Below are 19277 nucleotides of genomic sequence, written 5' to 3'. Positions count from 1 at the left end.
CGATCCTGCTATTTGCGATCGCGCTTTGCGCACTGCTATCAGCCTGTTCTGCGCTCCGTACGAAGCCTTTGTCCGCTGTCAGGATGAAAATCGTGACGTGGTCGAATTTAATTTACTGTTCGAAAAAATGTCCGCTGATAAGGCTACTGCCGTTACCCAGATTGCAACATACACTGTTGTTACTGCCAGGCAGAAATCTTGATTAGGCGGGTGTTGCGGTAGGGTGTTTTCACAGCGTCACTTTAGATTAGTAAGGATTTGAAAAAGATTTTATTGCATTAGAAAAGAACTATCGTTCTCCGGGTTAACCAAATGTGTTTACTTATGTTGTAGGACAGTGAACCCAGAGTAATTACTTACAAAATCGGATAGTGAACTCGGAGTAATTACTTACATGTGGGATAGTGAACTCAGAGTAATTACTTACATGTCGGATAGTGAACTCAGAGTAATTACTTAGGCGTAGTTTTTGCATAGATTATATACATCATTGTATGAAAGTACTACTCTGGGTTCTCCCTCCCCTTAGGGAATACTTGATATCCCAAGGGAAAGATATGATATCCCAGAGGGAATACACAACACAAACAATTTGCGGAAGAACAACTGACTGTGAAGGCTGTATGCCGGACGTCAGCAAGTTAGGGATCCCAGAGTAGTAGCTTTAACCTTATTAGATATCCCAGAGGGAAACCCTGATATCTCAGAGCAAAACCCTGCTATCCCAGAGGGATTACTTAGACATCCCAGAGGGAAACCCTGCTATCCCAGAAGAATTACTTAGGAAGAGTTTTTGGATAAATTCTATACAGCGAGGTACATAGTTACTACTCTGGGATACCCCTCCCCTTAGGGCTTTGTCCCAGCCATGTTCCAATTTTCTCTCAACATCATTCAAACCCTGTCGCAAACTCGCTTTTGCGGAACTTCCGCTCCCTTTGTGCCGCTTGCGTCGGCTCCTGGAAATCCCATCGAAGATATTGCGCCTGGAAGCTTTCCAATCCGGTACGGTCTTCCCACTTTGCCTCCTGCAGAGGCCAGAACTTTCTAAAGCGGACAATTGCTGCTCCAACTACATTATTTCATTGTCCGTGGCAGCTTGTTGGAGTTGCTAGAACTCTTCCTAATGGGTGTGCCTATCTTTTGGATATTGAAGTTGTGTTGAAGGATGAAATTCGGAAAGGTCGGACGGACAGTGACGTTTGGATGTTGCAACATACACTGTTGTTACTGCCAGCCAGAAATCTTGATTAGGCGGGTATTGCGGTAGGGTGTTTTCACAGCGTCACTTTAGATTAGTAAGGATTTGAAAAAGATTTTATTGCATTAGAAAAGAACTATTGTTCTCCGGGTTAACCAAATGTGTTTACTTATGTTGTAGGACAGTGAACCCAGAGTAATTACTTACATGTCGGATAGTGAACTCGGAACAATTACTTACATGGCGGATAGTGAACTCAGAGTAATTACTTACATGTCAGATAGTGAACTCAGAGTAATTACTAAGGCGTAGTTTTTGGATAGATTATATACATCATTGTATGAAAGTACTACTCTGGGTTCTCCCTCCCCTTAGGCTGGGGCAGAATGGGGCAGATGTTGTATAGTTAGAGTTTTACTCTATTGGATTCCTCAGAACGTCACTTCTCTCTAATTTTAATTATAGAGAACAGGAGTTCCTCTCCCTCCCCTTGGGGAACTTTCCACTCCGGTACGGTTTTCCCACTTTGCCATGTGCAAAGGCCAGAAATCCTCCAAAACGGACAATTGCTGCACCGACTACATTAATGCCTTGTCTGTGGCAGCTTGTTGGAGTTGCTAGCTAGATCTCTTTCTAATGGGTGTGCCTATCATTTGAATGTTGAAGTTGTTTTGGTTGCATGACTGTGAAAATTAGAAATTTCCAAATGTTGGACGGACCGTTAGGTTTTGGATATTGCATCATACACCATCACTGCCAGCCAGAAATTTTGATTAGGCGGGTGTTTCGGTAGGGTGTTTTCACAGCGTCCCTTTACATTAGTAAGGATTTGAAAAAGATTTTATTGCTTTACATTAGAAAAGAAGTATTGTTCTCCAGGTTAACCAAGAGGGTTTACGTATGTTGTTGGACACTGAACCCAGAGGAATTACTTACAACATCAGACAGTGAACTGGGAGGGAATACTTATATGTCGTACTGTGAACTCAGAGGGAATATTTATATGTCCCACTGTGAAGTCAGAGGGTTAACTTATGAGGAGTTTTTGGATAGATTTTAGACATCATTGTAGGAAAGTACTACTCTGGGTTCTCCGTCCCCTTAGGAAAACCCTGATATCTCAGAGCATAACCCTGCTATCCCAGAGGGATTACTTAGACATCCCAGAGGGAAACCCTGCTATCCAAGGGAAATACTTAGGAAGAGTTATTGGATAAATTTTATACAGCGAGGTATATAGTTACTACTCTGGGATACCCCTCCCCTTAGGATACGAAAACAAGCATGTCCACTTTACAGAACAAGCAAGAGACAAACCAACTTGAAGATCCCGGAGCAGTTACCTACGCAAAAGACAAACCAACTTGAAGATCCCAGAGCAACTACTTGGAAATAGTTTTTGGATAAATTGTATACAGCTAGGTATGACCCTGCTTCTCTGGGATCTTGCTGCCCTTACAGTTAGGCGTAAAAACATAAGATTATAGACTTGTCAGATAGACTTAGGGATATGAACCCCTCATGTACCGCTTGACGTAGGGGTTTTCTAGGAGGCGGATCGTAGAGTTTGGACAATCGAATATTGCTGAAGCGGGGAGACAGAAACGGGAGACTCAGACAAACGGATAAGAGTTCATCGGGTACCCAATTCTATTGGAACAGACAATCGAATAAGGTTGCGAAGCGAAGACAGATCCCTGAGTAATTACTAGGAGGTCCGGTACTGATCCCTGAGTAATTACTTAGAAGCAAGGACAGATCCCTGAGTAATTACTTAGGCGTAGTTTTTGGATAAATTCTATACAGTATTGTATGATTATACTACTCTGGGATCTCCCTCCCCTTAGGTCAATCCAGATCCATCAATCCTGGTCAAACAAAACCCTTTGTTGGCTGCAGCTATTCACTGTGCTGTGACATAAAGCACAACAAAAGTATGTCATTTGGGGCCAACAAAGGCCGCAATATTTTTCGACCACTGGAAAGCTCTTGCAGCCGCGATGACGACAACGACAAGGCTTCGACAACGACAACGGTAAAACAAGATCAGTTGACCGGGCCATCCCTTTGTTGCTAGCAACAGCCTACACAAACTGTCAAAAAGCACAATGTGAGCGCGCCATTTGGGGCCGACAAAGGCCGCACTGTTTTTTTACCACTGGAAAGCTCTTGCTATGACAGCACCTGAGGGAACAGAAGGTATTGAAGGCAAAGCGGCATCCTACAAATCAAAAAGTCGGGTACTCTGGACAAGTATCCTTTATGCTTGCAAAGGGCATGCCAGTTTTTGATTTGACCTAAGTCTAAGTTGGTGTTGGCAAGAAAGCAGTCATATTGGATCACTTCATCCATGACAGGAGGCAACCTTTCTTGGCTATAATAGCCCAAGCATGCTGTTATCTGTCAAGCATGATGCTTTCCCTTTCCCTACTTGTGATGGGGTAGCAGAGGAAGTTGCAGATGCAGGTAATGTGTGGGTTTGGAATAATATTACCAAATAGAATGTAAAATAGACAACAAAATGCAACAAGTGTATGTTTTGAACAGCTTAAAGATACTAAAAATAATCAGAATACGAAACAAAATGCTAAATTATACCCTACAACACAGCCAATTTTTGCCATAGCATTTGTTCCAGCCTCTGGACGTGCGTTTTCATGACAGCGTTGGAGCATTCGAGCCGCGTTTGCTTTTGCCGGTCGGCGCCCGCCGTTTGCGTGAGGCTTTCTCCCAGACTTGTTCCAAACATTATTGAAACACTATCAAAACATTCTTGATGGATCTCTTGCCCCCTCTGCACCACTTCTATCTGCTCCTGGATTTCGCGTTAAACATTCATTTTGTGCCAAGCAACTTTCCAATCCAGTGCGGTCTTCTCACTGCGCAAGGTACATACGCCAGGACTCCTCAAAGCGGACAATCACTGTTCCATTTGCATCAAGCCATTCTCCGTGGCGGATTCTTGGAGTTGCCAGGACTCTTCCAGATGAATTACGTAATGCTCGGAGATAAGTCCATGGCAGTGCTCTACAGCATGACAGAACGAAAACCCCAAACACGTTTACTGTACAAGGAAAAAATCTTTCATGGAAACGCAACCTGTGACACTGACTGAAGCTGCGAATTTCCAAGCGTTGGAGGCGGATCGTAGAGTTCGGTCAATTGAACTCTACTGAAGCGGGGAGACAGAAACGGGAGGCTCAGACAAACTGATAGGAGTTCATCGGGTACCGAGTTCTATTGGAACAGACAATCGAATAAGGTTGCGAAGCGAAGACAGATCCCTGAGTAATTACTAGGAGGTCCGGTACTGATCCCTGAGTAATTACTTAGAAGCAAGGACAGATCCCTGAGTAATTACTTAGGCGTAGTTTTTGGATAAATTCTATACAGTATTGTATGATTATACTACTCTGGGATCTCCCTCCCCTTAGGGCTATCAGGCTCTGTGTCAACCGGGGTATCGGGCTCTGTGTCGACCAAGGTATCGGGCTCTGTGCCAGCCAGGGGATCAACCATTTCGGCTACTGGGGCTTCGACCATTTCTTCCATCAAGTTTCCGGCGTCAAAGTCTGCTTCTGCTGCCCGCAAAGCCTCTGCTGCTACTTCCTCAATTAAGGACATTTCTGGCAGTACAAATGCCTTTACACTCCGAATGTTCAGTGTGTTTTCCTTGAACAAATCCTCTCCAAAATCATAAGCTGCTGTTATCAAAGTAGAGGTACGCCCGGTTGAAAGGGATACAGGGGTGGTCATGACATCTACAACCGTTCCAACAAGTCGCTTGGTGTGTTTGTTGGTGCCATATCTCCGTGCACACTCGCTCAGATGCACAACATGACAAGCCTTTGCCGTCACCTTCCCTCCAATTTCAAGCCTAGGATCCCTCACTGGCATGTCTGACAATGCACCAAGCCTAACTTATATGACTCAAACCAAGTATTGGGGATGTAATGACCATTTCATTGACGTCCAGACAAGCCATTTTACCCGCCAAAAAAATTTGAAAAAAAATCCATGAAGTTTCCGTTGACGGTCATTTCTCTGTCACTTTTTGATATTAAAGCTTGCTACTTTACCCCAAGACGTTTTAGAGCATGCTGAAGACAACGGTAGCGGTAACTTTCTTTCATAATGATTTCTTTGTATATTACCATAGGTCTGAAAAGTGACCTCACCTGAGGACCAGTCCTCAGGTGAGCACAGAAGTAGAATAGACACTAGAATCATCTAAGGAACCGAAAGGGTCCCGCATACTTTCGTAGAAGACCAAAGGCGTAAAAACATAAGATTATAGGCTTGTCAGATAGACTTAGGGATATGAACCCCTCATGTACCGCTTGACGTAGGGGTTTTCTACAGGCAGACAATGGTATAATTTGTGTTTTGCTCTGTTTCGTAGCTACACTAGCTAGTGATCTTTTTGTGCTATTCTAGCTAGTACGATTCTAGTCGGTTATCGTTGCAGTTTTCTACCGGGAAGTGAAGGTCTTTCTAACATTGCTTTCACGTAAGTGAGGATACTTGCTAAGTCTGATATGACTGCTAGCCACCTATGTGGTTTCCACTTATAGCAAAAATACCGGTAAGGGTAAATAAACCATCCAATTAAAACCGTTTTCTTTACATTATCACGAAAAGTGCAGCCTTTACCGGGAAGGGAAGGTTTTCCCAACATTGCTTTCACGTAAGTGAGGATACTTGCTAAGTCTGATATGACTGCTAGCCACCTATTTGGTTTCCACTTATAGCAAATATACCGGTAAGGGTAAATAAACTATCAAGTCAAATTTGTTTTCTTCAGATTGTCAGCAATATGTGGAGCCTTTACCGGGAAGTGAAGGTCTTCCCAACATTGCTTTCACGTAAGTGAGAATATCTGCTGGAAGCTTTAGCAGGGTTGTAAAGATTCATAGTGAGTTTATGGTATACAATCATGCAGGCCTGCATGGAGGTTTTCAGTTTCCTGCTAACTTTATTGAAAAAGTGCACCAACAAAGTAACTGAAGCACAAACAAGCATACTTACGATAGTTTCTATGCATTTTTCGCCCAAAATGGTAATTATCCCTGCCTGCAAATTTTCCTTCTATGTAAGAAAGAGCCTTAGCGATCCCGCATTCAGTTGACCACAACCAGTGAGTTCCTCACAGCCTATGTAACTATAATTGAACCTCGCCGGAATCAAGATACACTACTTTAGCGAAGCAAGGATGGCATACTGTACTGGTTCCTGTGAAATTATACCAATTTTTTCCATTTCTCCTTCCCTACGTTGTCCCATAATTTCAGTTGGTCCGGTCAACACATTCTCCGAGTGACGATCCTAGCCTCCCAAGCCTTTTGCTCATATCCAATCTTCTCAACCATTTCTCTCATGAATATCACCTCTGCGTTCCTTGCAGTCCTTGCGACTTCCTTGGCACAAATGGCCTCGGCGGCGGTTCGTGGTGAAGTTCAGTCCAATGGAAAGGGTGGTCATTTGGACTACTTGGACGACCAGGAGAGGGCGAGAGCCTTAGCGGGTATGATGATGACTGTCAACCGAAAACGGATGATGACCATACCAAATAGAGTGCCTATGAGGATGAATGTCAACCGAAAACGCAAGATGAGCAAAAATCGACAGAGGAAGACTCCTACCGATCCTCCGACTCCTGCTCCGACTACAAAGGCTACCGGCGCTCCGTCCGGAAAACCAGTCAATGACCCCATTTTGACCCCTACTCAGTCTCCAACTGAAGTTCCAACTTTGACGCCTACTCAGTCTCCAACTGAAGTTCCAACTTTGACGCCTACTCAGTCTCCAACTGAAGTTCCAACTTTGGTTCCGTCCTCAATGCCAACCTCGATTCCTTCTGCGGTTCCGTCTTTGTCCTCGATGCCGACCTCGATTCCTTCTGCTGTTCCGTCTTTGTCCTCGATGCCTTCATCAATGCCATCTTTGATGCCCTCGGTCGCGCCCCCCACTGGAACCGAATGGGAAACCCGAATGAGTGCGGCCGACAATCCATGGCATGGAGTCGCCTACGGGAATAATATGTTTGTCGCCGTGTCGATTGATGGCAACAAGCAGGTCATGACCAGTCCCGACGGGGAGAATTGGACTCTTCCGAACATGGTACCATCCGACGCTTGGCGGAGCGTCACTTTTGGAAAGGGAATGTTTGTCGCAGTGGGCTCGGGTTCCGTCATGTACAGTACGGACGGCATGGTTTGGACCGTTGCAACCAATGTGCCCTCCCAAGCTTGGCGTGGAGTCACCTACGGCAACGAATTGTTTGTCGCCGTACCCGAAGGTGGCGGCCAAAAAGTCATGGTCAGTTCGGATGGCATGACTTGGGCGAGTCATACCAGTGCGGCCAACAATGAATGGCAGGGTGTCGCGTACGGCAACGGAATCTTTGTCGCAGTCTCTTCTAGTGGCGCCAATCGTGTCATGACGAGTACCGACGGGGAGAATTGGATGAGTCGTACCGCTGCGGCCGACTATCGATGGAGCAGCGTCACGTACGGCAACGGAAAGTTTGTCGCAGTCTCTGCTGATGGCGTCAACCAAGTCATGACGAGTATGGATGGCATAACCTGGACAAGTCCGACCAATACGCCGCCATCCGCTGGTTGGTCGAGTGTGACGTTTGGTGGCAACACGTTCGTTGCCGTGGCATCATTCGCGTCTGGTTCCGACAGTCGCATCATGACCAGTTCGGACGGCGAAACCTGGATCGCGCAGACCACTCCCGAAGCGAACAATTGGAATAGCGTGACTTTTGGCGCGAACAAGTTTGTGGCGGTAGCGGAGTCAGGAGCGGGCAATCGAGTCATGACCGGGTAGGGTTTGGGGCTCCAGGACGAACGAATTGCACTGGACGAGCGTCTCTCTGACGTGGCACCAAAACTATGTGTATTCAAGTGATGAGAATTATGTGTTTAGGAAAGCAAGACTATGTGTGATGATAAAGCGAGTGAAGTGCAGATACAAATACATGTGGAACAAGAATGAGCAAGTTGATTGTGTGAAAAATAAAATTACAAAATAGGTTTAAACACCACCATAAGAACAAGAGTTTGGAAGGAAGTTGACTCACATCTGTATGTCTAATTTCTATGTGACCTAGAGTCAACAAAAAGAGTGGAGATTTTAAAAATCGATCCTTATCATCAAGAATACATTTAACCTAGTGCTAGACTTTTATGGCAATTCCATTCCTAGGTTGGCCTTGTGTTTGTTTCCCAAGAGCAAGAGTTGTTTGATGGCTTTTGCCAACACAAGCTCTGTCTGCCGTAGCAATTAGGATCATTTTTATGAAGGCACACCTTCACAAAGTTATTATGAAGGAAAAATCCGGCCAAGTATTGCCAAGTCTCACCCCTGGTTGATGGTCACTGGGAAGTCAATATGTTGGACAGGTGGGTAGCAAAATGACAAGCATGGACATGGGCCTCTGTTATTGACTTGCACAGCACTTTGACAACACTTGGATTGACTGTGATATTGTAGTCCGTTTAAATGGCCCTGTGGTCATAAAAGCACAAAACTCTGCCCGTAAGCCAATTTGTTGCTGCCAAAAGTTGAGTGTCCCTTCCCATTTCTTGTCACAGCAATTGCTCCCGTTCAGCATGCTTTCCAGGTACCCAGGGATTGTGCAAACACCATGCAAGAGTTGTCCTTGGGTTCTTGTCTACTTCTAGTACTATCGAAATTGTCGTTGTCACCGTCGATATCAATCATTGAAAAAGAGAAACGACTCGAGACCACTCACTCGCTGGGATAGCAAACGCACATTCAGACAAAGAATAACGGACGGATTCGACTTTGTCGTCCGGTGGCCAGGAGGAAGTGCTGTAATGATTGTGATTGCTGCTGCGGTTGTGGTGGTGGTCTCGCACCGTGTGGGCGGCGTGTACCTTCCGTAAGCGGCACGTTGTGATTAGTCGATTCCGTCGGATTAAACAACAAACGGAACTGGAGTCCATCCCGTCAACGTGGGGCAGCAACAGCGCCGAATGTGCCGAAAAAATTGTCCCGGACTCCCCCAGTTATAAAAGTATGCTATGCCTAGAACAATCGTTGGCCTGTTAGTGCCCTACAAGATGCTCTTTTCCAATCGGTGATTACCAACCAGAAGTGGGAAAAGAGCTCCCGCAGTATTTCTTAGAGTAGTTATCCTTTACATGTTACTAGAACCAACGAGTGGCTTCCATAGTTGCACAGACAAAGGAAAGTAGCGACGGATGACACACGCACCGTCTGCGTCATCTGGTGACATGCCGAAGTGTCTCTTGTGCTACACACACAATTCTAACACCAGTGTACCAACTTGGTTGCCCTTGTTGGTCGTTCGCAGACTGCGAATACGACGATCTCGCATTCAATACCAATTGAGGGGACTTGACCACCGGTTCAAGGCACACTCCCGCAAGGAATAATATTTAATGTTACCCAAACAGTTATATCAGGTTAGTCATGCGAGGGAGTGGTGAAGTCTTCTTTCGAGAGTCTGCCATGAGGAAAATAGGTTTTGGGCAGTTGGGGTCAAAAATGTAACTCGTGACTGTGAGTCGCGGGATATACCTTGATAATTCAGAGGCATTCACATTTTTCGTGGGACTGAAGTTACCGTATCTGTATATCCCCATTATTTCAGCACAATGAAGCAACATTTGCTTGAACGAACAACAGCGTGGTTGACGACTTGGAGTCTCATTCTGCTCGTGGCCGTTGCTCAAGAAGATGTTCACCCTGACGTAGTTGCCGTTGTTGATGTTGCTGGAGGTGTACGACCGACACCACTTTGGGCAAGCAGTTATTCGGACGGCGAGAATTGCTACTGCCTTCCTTCGTTGGATAGCGCCATTGGGAACTTTGTCGTAGAAACGCCATTAGGGTGGCTGACGACGCAGGAAGTGTGCGATCTGCTAGGAACAGGACCAGGAAGACTAGGACAACCCCTTTACAATGATATCCAATGCGGTAACGGCCCCCCAAACGCTGATGAAAACGAATTCCTTTGTCCGGGACGAACCGATGTAAGTGATTGCGAGGAAAAAGCCGAGCGCTGTCCACTAGTAGAAACAAATATATCTCAACGGCAAGCTTTGTACTGATTCGCTCTTCCTCAGATTGGGGAAACAGGTTGTGGTCAAATAGGACCCAAATGGAATTTTGATAATGCAAACCTTGCGGACGGCCCCCCACGACTTCCATCGTTGCCTGAGGACATTCATCCCGATATCGTTGCGGTGATCGACGTTGTGGGTGGTGTGACGCCGAATGGAAGATCGTGGGCCGACAGCTATTCCTTTGGCAACAAGTGCTATTGTGCGACAACGTTTGATCACGACATTGCGGACGTGCTAGTCGAAACACCGCAGGGATGGATGACGATCCGTCAAGCTTGCGAGTTACTTGGACCGGGTCCCGGTATTGAAGGACGACCGGTGTACAATGACATACAGTGCGGGAATGGACCACCTAATAATGCAGGCGATGAGCACGTGTGTCCTGGACGAACCGATGTACGTCGACTGGAACGCGGTAGACTGGCTAGTATTTTCAGACCGTTGTTTTCTCGGACTGTTTATAATGAAATGCCTCACCATGATGCTTCTCCGTTGTACAATTCACAGCTTGGACCAGAAGGTTGTGGTCAGATTGGTCCCCGTTGGAATTTTGATGCCATCAAATCATTACCGCCAGGCAGCGCCCCCACAGCTCTGCCCTCTTCTTTAGCAGCCGGAGCAGTGCCTGTCCCAATGCTACGGGGCTTAGGGGTAATCACCGGATATCTGTTCTGTGTTTTGAACTGGCAACTTTTTGATCTCGTTCCGTGACACCAGGACCTCTGGATAACCACTGCAGGCTGTCTGGAAGCAAAGGTGGACGTGTTACTTTCTTTCCAGGCCCATACGAAATTACTCTGGGGCGAGCCCTGACTCGCAAAGTGTTTACCGTGCTGGATACGGTTCGCAACTTATCAATCCGCTTGTTACTGACCAAGGGCAATATTGCCAGTGATGTTTGGCTTGTAGGTTCCTTGGTGGATCATCAAACTTGTCACTTGACAAGAGAAACTGGAATGCAACAGCAAGCTGAGCAGACAACCATGTAATCCCAAGCAGTTGGGCTTTGCAATGGTGGTCGATTCCGGTTTCTCTACTGGTGAAGCCCATTTTGTGTGGGTAGTTCTTGTGTTGGCATATCTCTTTTGAATGGCGCCCTGGTGTCGTGCCGCCTGGACAACTCCCAACCATTGATGGCGTGTGACCCAATGCTATGTACGTACGCGAGGAACCGGACCATGTGTGTTATCATTGCCATCAACAACAATGACAATTTGTACCATTTGGTACTGCTTCAAGACAATGGACGCAGTAGCGTCTTATTTGAGTGACGCAGCAAAGTCCATCACAATTGGACTCATTACATAGATTCGCAATAGCATTCAACACTCTTGTTGATCAGCGCCGCTATCTTCTCCAACAATGCCGCCTTTTTTACTTAGTACTGCAGCTTGAAACAATGGTGGCCATTCCTGACGGAACTTTTGCGGCTGGTTACATATTTTGCTTTACCAGTTCATGCTGCCCCCCTCAGAGACATAGGTATCACTTCTCCTTCTTCTTCCAATCATTTCTGGATTGTCGTCCGGGGTTGATGCTAGTCTCACTAGGCACTAGGCTTGTAATGTGAATCCAAGATTGATTGATTTCAAATGAGACTTTGTAGAAGCAGTGGAGGCAAAAACTCCAATTTAAACAGATGGCAGAATACTATCTTGTATTTGGCTGCCAAAGAGGCACAAAATTTGCACAAAGTGCTCCGCCAATGCCATGGCGTAAACGCAATTCAATTTTTAAGAAAGTGTGTCACCAGATCATGGAGGAACAGTGGTATGAGATACCACAGTTGACGGAACTTTGTATCTTTTCCAAAAATTTATGTACATTTGCTATGAGACACACCAAATCAAAGTCAGGCTTAAAACTAACCCCACGCCTGGATTCGTCTCATTTGCAGCTTCAAAACGATACCATTGCTTCTAATGCTACAATAAACCCGCTATGTATACTTTCATTTTAAAGTTGGATTTTGATGTTGAAATGCAAAATAGGGTTAAGGGTTACAATTATAGCGAACATTAACAGTAAGCCAGTTTTACCTTGTTCATCGAAGCAAATGTGTTTCTCATTTTGTATGCCCTACTTGAGCTTTGAACATTGAAACTCTCAACCAAGAGTTGTTTTATTCCTCATAAACCAATACACTTGGCAACATGGCATTCTATCCAAGTGGCGTTGTGGTAGAAATTGTCGGCATTGAAGAATCTAGCCATGGAAAGTCGTGTGAAGAGCACACTGTCTGTGGTGCTGTTCTACAATTGGATGCTGTCATTTGCCTTTGCGTTGCAGATCCAAAAGCCACATCAAAAGGTCATCTTCTAATGGATCAAGGAATGGTTTTAGCCTTGATTAAGGGGAAAATTTTTGGGGTTTGCTTTCTCAAGCGCCTCCGCATTGTTCTCCCATCATTGGACTTGCGATAATGGCAAACCAAGGTTTCTGCATACTCTACCCTTTTAACAACCCTCTTCCACAAGTGACTGCACTTTAAAAACAAGTGCCACCTTCTCTCAGTTACTGTACTTGCGACAAGGCATAATGTCAGTTGATCTAGACTATAAATGCACTCTTCTCTGTCATTGTCGACAATTGACTATTTGATTGTGGTCTCCAATGATGGACAATTTCAAAATAACTGAGAAGAACCCGGTTATAAAAGACACAACTTTGTATTTTTACCCGGATATTGATGTACATTTGCTTGTACAAAGTTCCGTCAATTACGGTATTTGATTGTAGTCTCAAATGAGGTACGATTTCGAAAGAGGAAAACCGCTATTTCGGCCTCTGCGACATGAAAAAATCGCTATTTCGGCCAAATCTAAAAATTTCTAAGTACTTTTGATTGAGCGCGAAACGGCTCTTTAGTAAAATTAGCAATTAGAAAATAATCAAATGCTTGGTGTATGCTCTGTATATAATATAGCGGAGGTATCGCGCTGGCATGGATGAGCTGCTTCCAACCCATGAGCCCGGGACGGACTCCACAAAACTCTTTCCAGTCAAAAGTCCCAATCTGGGGACTTGGATTGAGCTTGCAGCCAATAAATTGTCGTATAGAACCCTGCTGGAGTCTCAACCCTTGGCATTCCCAGAAAAATTGTAGAAAGCTCTACCCGACGTCGCCCAACTCCACTGCTCCCATTCCGACTTTGCACCAATCCAAACTCAAAAGGAAATTGAGAAACTGTGATGTGCCAAGCTGCTGCAAGCGCAACGCATCAAAGCAGAAAGGCAACGCCAAAGACTCGAAAAGCAACGTCGCAAAGAAGCAGCGCGTGCCCGGGAAAATGACGCCGCCATTGCAGCAGCAACTGCCAAGGCAGTGCCCCCTGCCCCCGGGAACAACAATGCATTCACCCTTTTCTGATCAATTGTCTGTTCCTACTCGCGCAACGGCTCCCCTATTAGTGCAACACCCAATGGAAATGAGCCCCCGACACCACACGCAAACCAACCGGCAACATCTCCGTCCAATAACGTTGTACAAGTGACTGTGACGCCTAGTCCCATTGTGCGCGTAGCAGACTTGGCGAATCATCCGTCACCATCCACTCTGCACGTCTTGGCAATTCCCCCATCAACCCCTATGGTGACTGCCGTCCAGGCTCCAGTGTCTCTGGAAAAAGTCCTCTACTCCCGCCCAAACTGGAACTAGTCATCCGTATCCTTCAACCCTCCCACAAGCGCGGCAACCATCATATCCCCCAAATTTTTCGGTCACTGTTGTGAATGGAGCTATTGGTTCCGAGTGGCCTTGGTACCTATGGCAAACTCCAGTCCTACAGCACCACCCCAGCAATTTCACACTCCCTATGGCCGGCATTTGTAATATTCCAATGCAGACGTCACCAGTCTTCGCGTTGGCAAGTTCAGAAACTTTGCCTATGGAATTTATTTCCTCCGTTTGCCGTATTGTTCTGGAATTACAACTTTGCACCATCTTTACCAATCCTTAGTGGAGCAACGGCACCTTTGCCGTCCAACCCCCATCACCGCTCACTCCACACTTGTCTTCTCATCCACTCTTACCAAACACAAACACAATTAAACTTTCTCGAAGCGTCCAAGCCGCCACGGCGCTGGCAAAGACCAACAGTGAGTCCGACGCCAGCTGGGAGAGACCGTCAAACCGAGTATTTGATATCATATCCATAAATTCCTCGATACGTTCACCTCTGACGCCACCTTCTCTTTCAATTTGTGATTGTCACCTGCTTTCCAGCTGCAGCCTCAGTAGGTCCACCAAATTCATTCTCGAACGCTGCTGCTGCACAATTTTGTTGCTTGGGAACAGCCGTCGTAAGTGGCGTTGTGCTATAGTCTTCCGATCCCTTTCTAAGCGTCGAAGGCAACTTTTTATTCTTGTGTAACAAGATCTGTTTCAAAAGCCAAAAGTAAGTTTTCTTCCCTATTCACGTCCCGACCGTTTTCCATCTTCATTGACTGCAAGGTCGTCCGTCCCGTCAGTCTACGTACTCTACCCGAGTGCACTGTCAGTTGCGGCTACTGAAAGAAGAGACATTTGCAGAGTGGCGTTCATTCAAAAGACTGGTGGTGTATCCACACTTAACGTGTATTCGTTGTTCAAAATTCCTGGGCTACAGATTCTTCTCTGTATGCGTGGGGTAAAGTGTTCACAGTCAACTGCTGTCCTCTCTAGACTGATCGAAGCTTGAAGGGTTGGAAGCAGCTCATCCATGCCAACGCGATACCTCCACTATATCATATACAGAGCATTCACCAAGCATTGGATTATTTTCTAATTGCTTATTTTACTTAAACGCCCTTTCGCGCTCAATCTAAAGTACTTAGAAATTCTCAGATTTTGCCGAAATAGCGATTTTTTCATGTCGCAGAGGCCGAAATAGCGGTTTTCCTCATTTCAAAAATATAAGAAGATTCCGGTTGTAAAAGACATAACTTTGTATTTTACCCGGATATTGATGTACATTTGCTTGTACAAAGTTGCGTCAATTACGGTAAGCTGATTGAGTTTAGAGGGGTGATGCAGAGTCTTAAATGTCAACTTAGTGTGCTAAGCTTTGATATACTTTTTCCGTTCACTAAGTAATTGCTAGCTGCTCTCATGGTCATTTATGCATTATTAATGTCTCATCTAGGTATCTAGCCAAGGGGCACTAAACTTGTTACTGTATATGAAATTTCATGGCCAATGCTAGTCACATGTTCTTTGTAAGAACTACATTCCCACACACCTCAGCTGTGCTTGTTCCTATCCTCTTGCATCTTATGGATCTTTTATGATTTGCTTTCTTCGCTGTGAGAGTTATTCATTGTTTCAACCGTCTTGTCAACAATCTTATTCCCTTTTGAGTCTGTAGCGGTGGTAGTTGTGGTCTTGGTGCCCTCAGCATCCTTCACGACTTCAACAATAACCGATTTACTTCCACTTTGATTTGGTCAAGTTGTATTTCCAGGAAGTCGCATCCGAAAGCAGCGACGGATGCAAATATTGTCGCAAAGAAAGCCAAGCCTAAGGTCCAAGGGCCCTGTTAAGGAAGAAGAAAGTAAGCTACTAGATTGGCATCACTTCTGGGCGCAAATGCTTCTTGTAATTTAAAAGGCAATGTCAATGCATCTTGGAAAACAGCAAAGATAACTTACATAGGGAAAGGGAGAACTTCAAACAGGAAAAGCAACATGGACAAGTTAGTCTTACAGGGGCAAAAGAGTAGATCTCTACACAGCATGGAGCTATTCAACTCACATGCAGCTATTGTTGTCTCCTTTCATGTTTGCTGTTTTGCGGAACAATCTTTTTGCTTGCGGAGGTGAGAAAAATGAAAACCTGCGTAGCCTGAGGCAATTTGCTAGGATGCGACTCGAACAATATTTGAAGAGGACATCAGCCGCAGGGCAAAAAGGATGGCAAACGGGCAGACATATGCAGATATGTCATTGACTGTGATGTGAGGAGAGAAATGCTGCATGGATATAAATCATCTGCTAACTTAATTGCGGACATTTTGGTGAACTCACAAATAATGTTAGGCCCAAGCAAGAACCAAGTCCGCTTTTTCTTTGGTGATGTTCAATTCTGCGCAAATGATGTGCATACTTCTTGCATCTGTTAATATGAGGTCCAAGCAAGAACCAAGTCCGCTTTTCTTTAGTTTCTGTTTTTGGTGATGTTCACTGCTTTGCGCATGTTGTGCATACTTCTGCTTCTGGTTATTGATGTATGGTGGTGCAGCAATTTTGCAATGTGTCTATGTTTTCTAGCTAGTAGATTGCTGCATATGACTTGGGCTTGAGCAGGAAACAATATCCGCCCCTACCTTGTTCTTGTTTGGTGATGTTGAGCTGTTTCTTCTGCTTCAAGCTTTTAAGCTGTGCAGCAATGATGTAATGTGTCAACGTCTGCCAGCTCATAGGTTAATTCATAGGACTCAAACTCATGTAGGAAAGTGAGTACTTGGTGATGCAGTGCAGCAGTCCTTACCATTACAGAAGTTGTGCATTGCATGTGTCTATGCACCTTTTTCTCTGAAGGAGAGGAGAGCGTTAGGTTTGGCCACAAAGTAAACACACTGGAATAAAGTGGCACACACAAGATTTGAGGCTTGAATAGGCAATTGACTGTGAAACAAATTCATCCAAACATACCTTTAGACCATCTCCTTACAGTACATGCAGACACAGTAGTGAGGTTTACTTCCATTATGACTCACATCTCATGTTTTGCTTATGGTAACTCTCAATTTGATGAAAGTTTAGTGCTTCCCTGGTGAGTTTTGCAAATGATAGTCACTGTGGCGCTGTCCTCTGCTCTGCAGCCTGACTCATATTGCCACGGTGCGTACAATCTAAGCAATTTACAGTCAGAAGTGTGTATTGGCCAAGCTGCCAATGGCTGTTTGCGCACAAAACTAAGTTGTTGCCATGAACAATGATGTTGTCAGTTTTGTTCATTTTCTCTGCTTTTGTTTGATTCTAGTCCAATGCTATATTTCCATATATATACAGTCTGCTCTCATACTTATGATATACTCCCTAGACCATCTCATATTTGCACATTGCCAACCATTGGCTGTAAGTTATGTGGCCTGTGTTGTCTAGACCGGGTATATTGCTGTGACAAAAGAATTGTTACCTCATTTGACTAACAGTTAGAAAAACATCAATACCACCAACAAAACACAATGTCCCACTATTCCAGATGCTGAAGTCGTTCCTGACGGTATGTTGCTGGTTGGAAGTGGCATTGTTGCAGATCTACTACAGTTGATGTTTGTGTTTGGTCCAACTGGTTTATCACCGGCAACCTTGTGGGAGACGGCATTGGACATGTCCTCTCTCCTCACTCTTGCACTGCACAGCTGTCCAATTTTGTTGGCTTTACCAAGGCTGTCCAACATACATGCTGGCCCCAAAAGGATTCCAATAGGGATATGATTCCTGTAGATGATAAAGCCGCCGCCTTGTTGCCACTTCCCAAGAGTTAGAAACTGTCCACCAATGGTGGGAGAGCATCTAGCTCACCCGGCACGTCTAGGAAGGGAAAGATCATCAGCATAATTTGGTATCTACTTTTGGGCTGGACAAAAAATGGTTCAAGTTCCATGCACATCTGCTGAGAATAATTCTGGTGAATGCCCAAGCCTTGGGCAGGAACAAAGTTGGTGGTCAGCTTGCCGGAATCAAAATACCATAACTCCAGACACCGTGAGTGACCATCATTGCTTGCGGTTCATGCAAGGCAAAAACGAGTGAACGTCAAATCGACATCATTTCGATTGGTCCACTGCTCGAAAAATGTCGTAACAAGGTTGCTTGTTTCCTTCGCTTGCTGTAAGAAAGATGCTTGGATGGCACCCATATGTTTTGATGAAAGCCGGTGCGATGTGTAGAATTTTGGGCTGGACAGCAGCCCTCATTGGCCATGGCGTGATTCATGCCGCCTGTAATTTTCGAAACGGTCGAAATTAATGTTGACTGTTCTGAGGTTGGCAAGGATGCTGCCGCCCTCTATTGTGTTGTAACTCCTAACGTTTGCCCTTCAAAGGAACAGGGGCGAAAACAGCCTCTTTTCGACACGAAACCAGCAGCCGATAATTTGAATCTCTTGAGAACGGAAAGAAGGACGCTAACTTGAACTTCAAGTGTTAAGTAAGCATTTGGTTTTTTACTGACTGTAAGCAAAAGCACAACATTCACAGTTAGTGGGATTTGAGCGTTCCGTTTGTGAACCGACATTCCTTGTCTCCTTAAGTGATTTCCAACTGGACTGCGGACATATGTTCCATTGATTGATTTTGCACCGCAAGATTGCGGTAGCTCAGCTTTTGGTCGGAACTTCCGTTCCAACTACAAGCAGTCCGGATACCTCAAGACAGCGCCAACAATTTCAAATGCAAAAGGTAGATAGTCTTTTCGGTGACGGAAGTGTAGAAGGGCCGGACCGAAACCATGCTTTTGTGAATTGTCAACCAACTTCTCGACACAATCATCCAACGTTGGCGGAACGCTTGCGCAACAGACCACCTTTTTCTCAACAATCTTTCCCATCCGCCACCCTTTTGCTTGGATTCAAACAGCAATTAGATACCCCTGTACACAGCTGACTTTGTTCCAAATGCTTCGCTAGCGTCCAGCAAAACTGCAAATCAATTGTTTGTCTTGACAGAAATTGACCATTTCCTCCACGCACTACTAGGACAGTTGACCATGTCAATGGTGATTAGTACAGAACTTACAGTTAATCTTGTCTCTGTCAAAAGTCTTTGTGTGCGGTTCCAACATGCTTGGCTTCTTGAGTGAAGTGTACTTATCAATTTTTGGTTTAATGGATTTCTTTCCTTTCTTCTTCTTCTCTTTTGAGTCTCCCTTAGCTTAAGACTTAGATTTCTCTGACATCTTTGCCTGGAGTTCCTTGACTTGGGTTGTTAGAGCTAGAATTGTCACAGTATAGTACCATGCAACATGTCTTC

The 19277-nt window shown here is 45.1% G+C and overlaps 3 protein-coding genes across 3 annotated transcripts; 2 read left to right on the top strand and 1 right to left on the bottom strand.

Annotated features, from left to right (window-relative positions):
• Positions 1-4609: 4609 nt before the first annotated feature.
• On the bottom strand, positions 4610-5098 carry PHATRDRAFT_41575 (predicted protein; the record flags this gene model as incomplete). Its single annotated transcript, XM_002185463.1, has 1 exon — positions 4610-5098. The coding sequence occupies one exon, from the start codon at positions 5096-5098 to the stop codon at positions 4610-4612; it is 489 nt and encodes a 162-aa protein (XP_002185499.1).
• A 1803-nt stretch (positions 5099-6901) lies between these two features.
• On the top strand, positions 6902-7111 carry PHATRDRAFT_8538 (predicted protein; the record flags this gene model as incomplete). Its single annotated transcript, XM_002185508.1, has 1 exon — positions 6902-7111. A coding segment is annotated over one exon (210 nt), but the record flags the coding sequence as incomplete, so codon positions are not given.
• Positions 7112-9852: 2741 nt separating this feature from the next.
• Positions 9853-11034, top strand: PHATRDRAFT_50586 (predicted protein; the record flags this gene model as incomplete). Its single annotated transcript, XM_002185507.1, has 2 exons — positions 9853-10230; positions 10324-11034. The coding sequence occupies 2 exons, from the start codon at positions 9853-9855 to the stop codon at positions 11032-11034; spliced, it is 1089 nt and encodes a 362-aa protein (XP_002185543.1).
• Positions 11035-19277: the final 8243 nt, after the last annotated feature.

Source organism: Phaeodactylum tricornutum, chromosome 31, assembly GCF_000150955.2.
Source record: "Phaeodactylum tricornutum CCAP 1055/1 chromosome 31, whole genome shotgun sequence".
NCBI classification, from domain to species: Eukaryota; Bacillariophyta; class Bacillariophyceae; order Surirellales; family Neidiaceae; genus Phaeodactylum; species Phaeodactylum tricornutum.
Note: the sequence above shows the minus strand (reverse complement) of the source record. Positions and strands in the feature narration are given on the sequence as shown.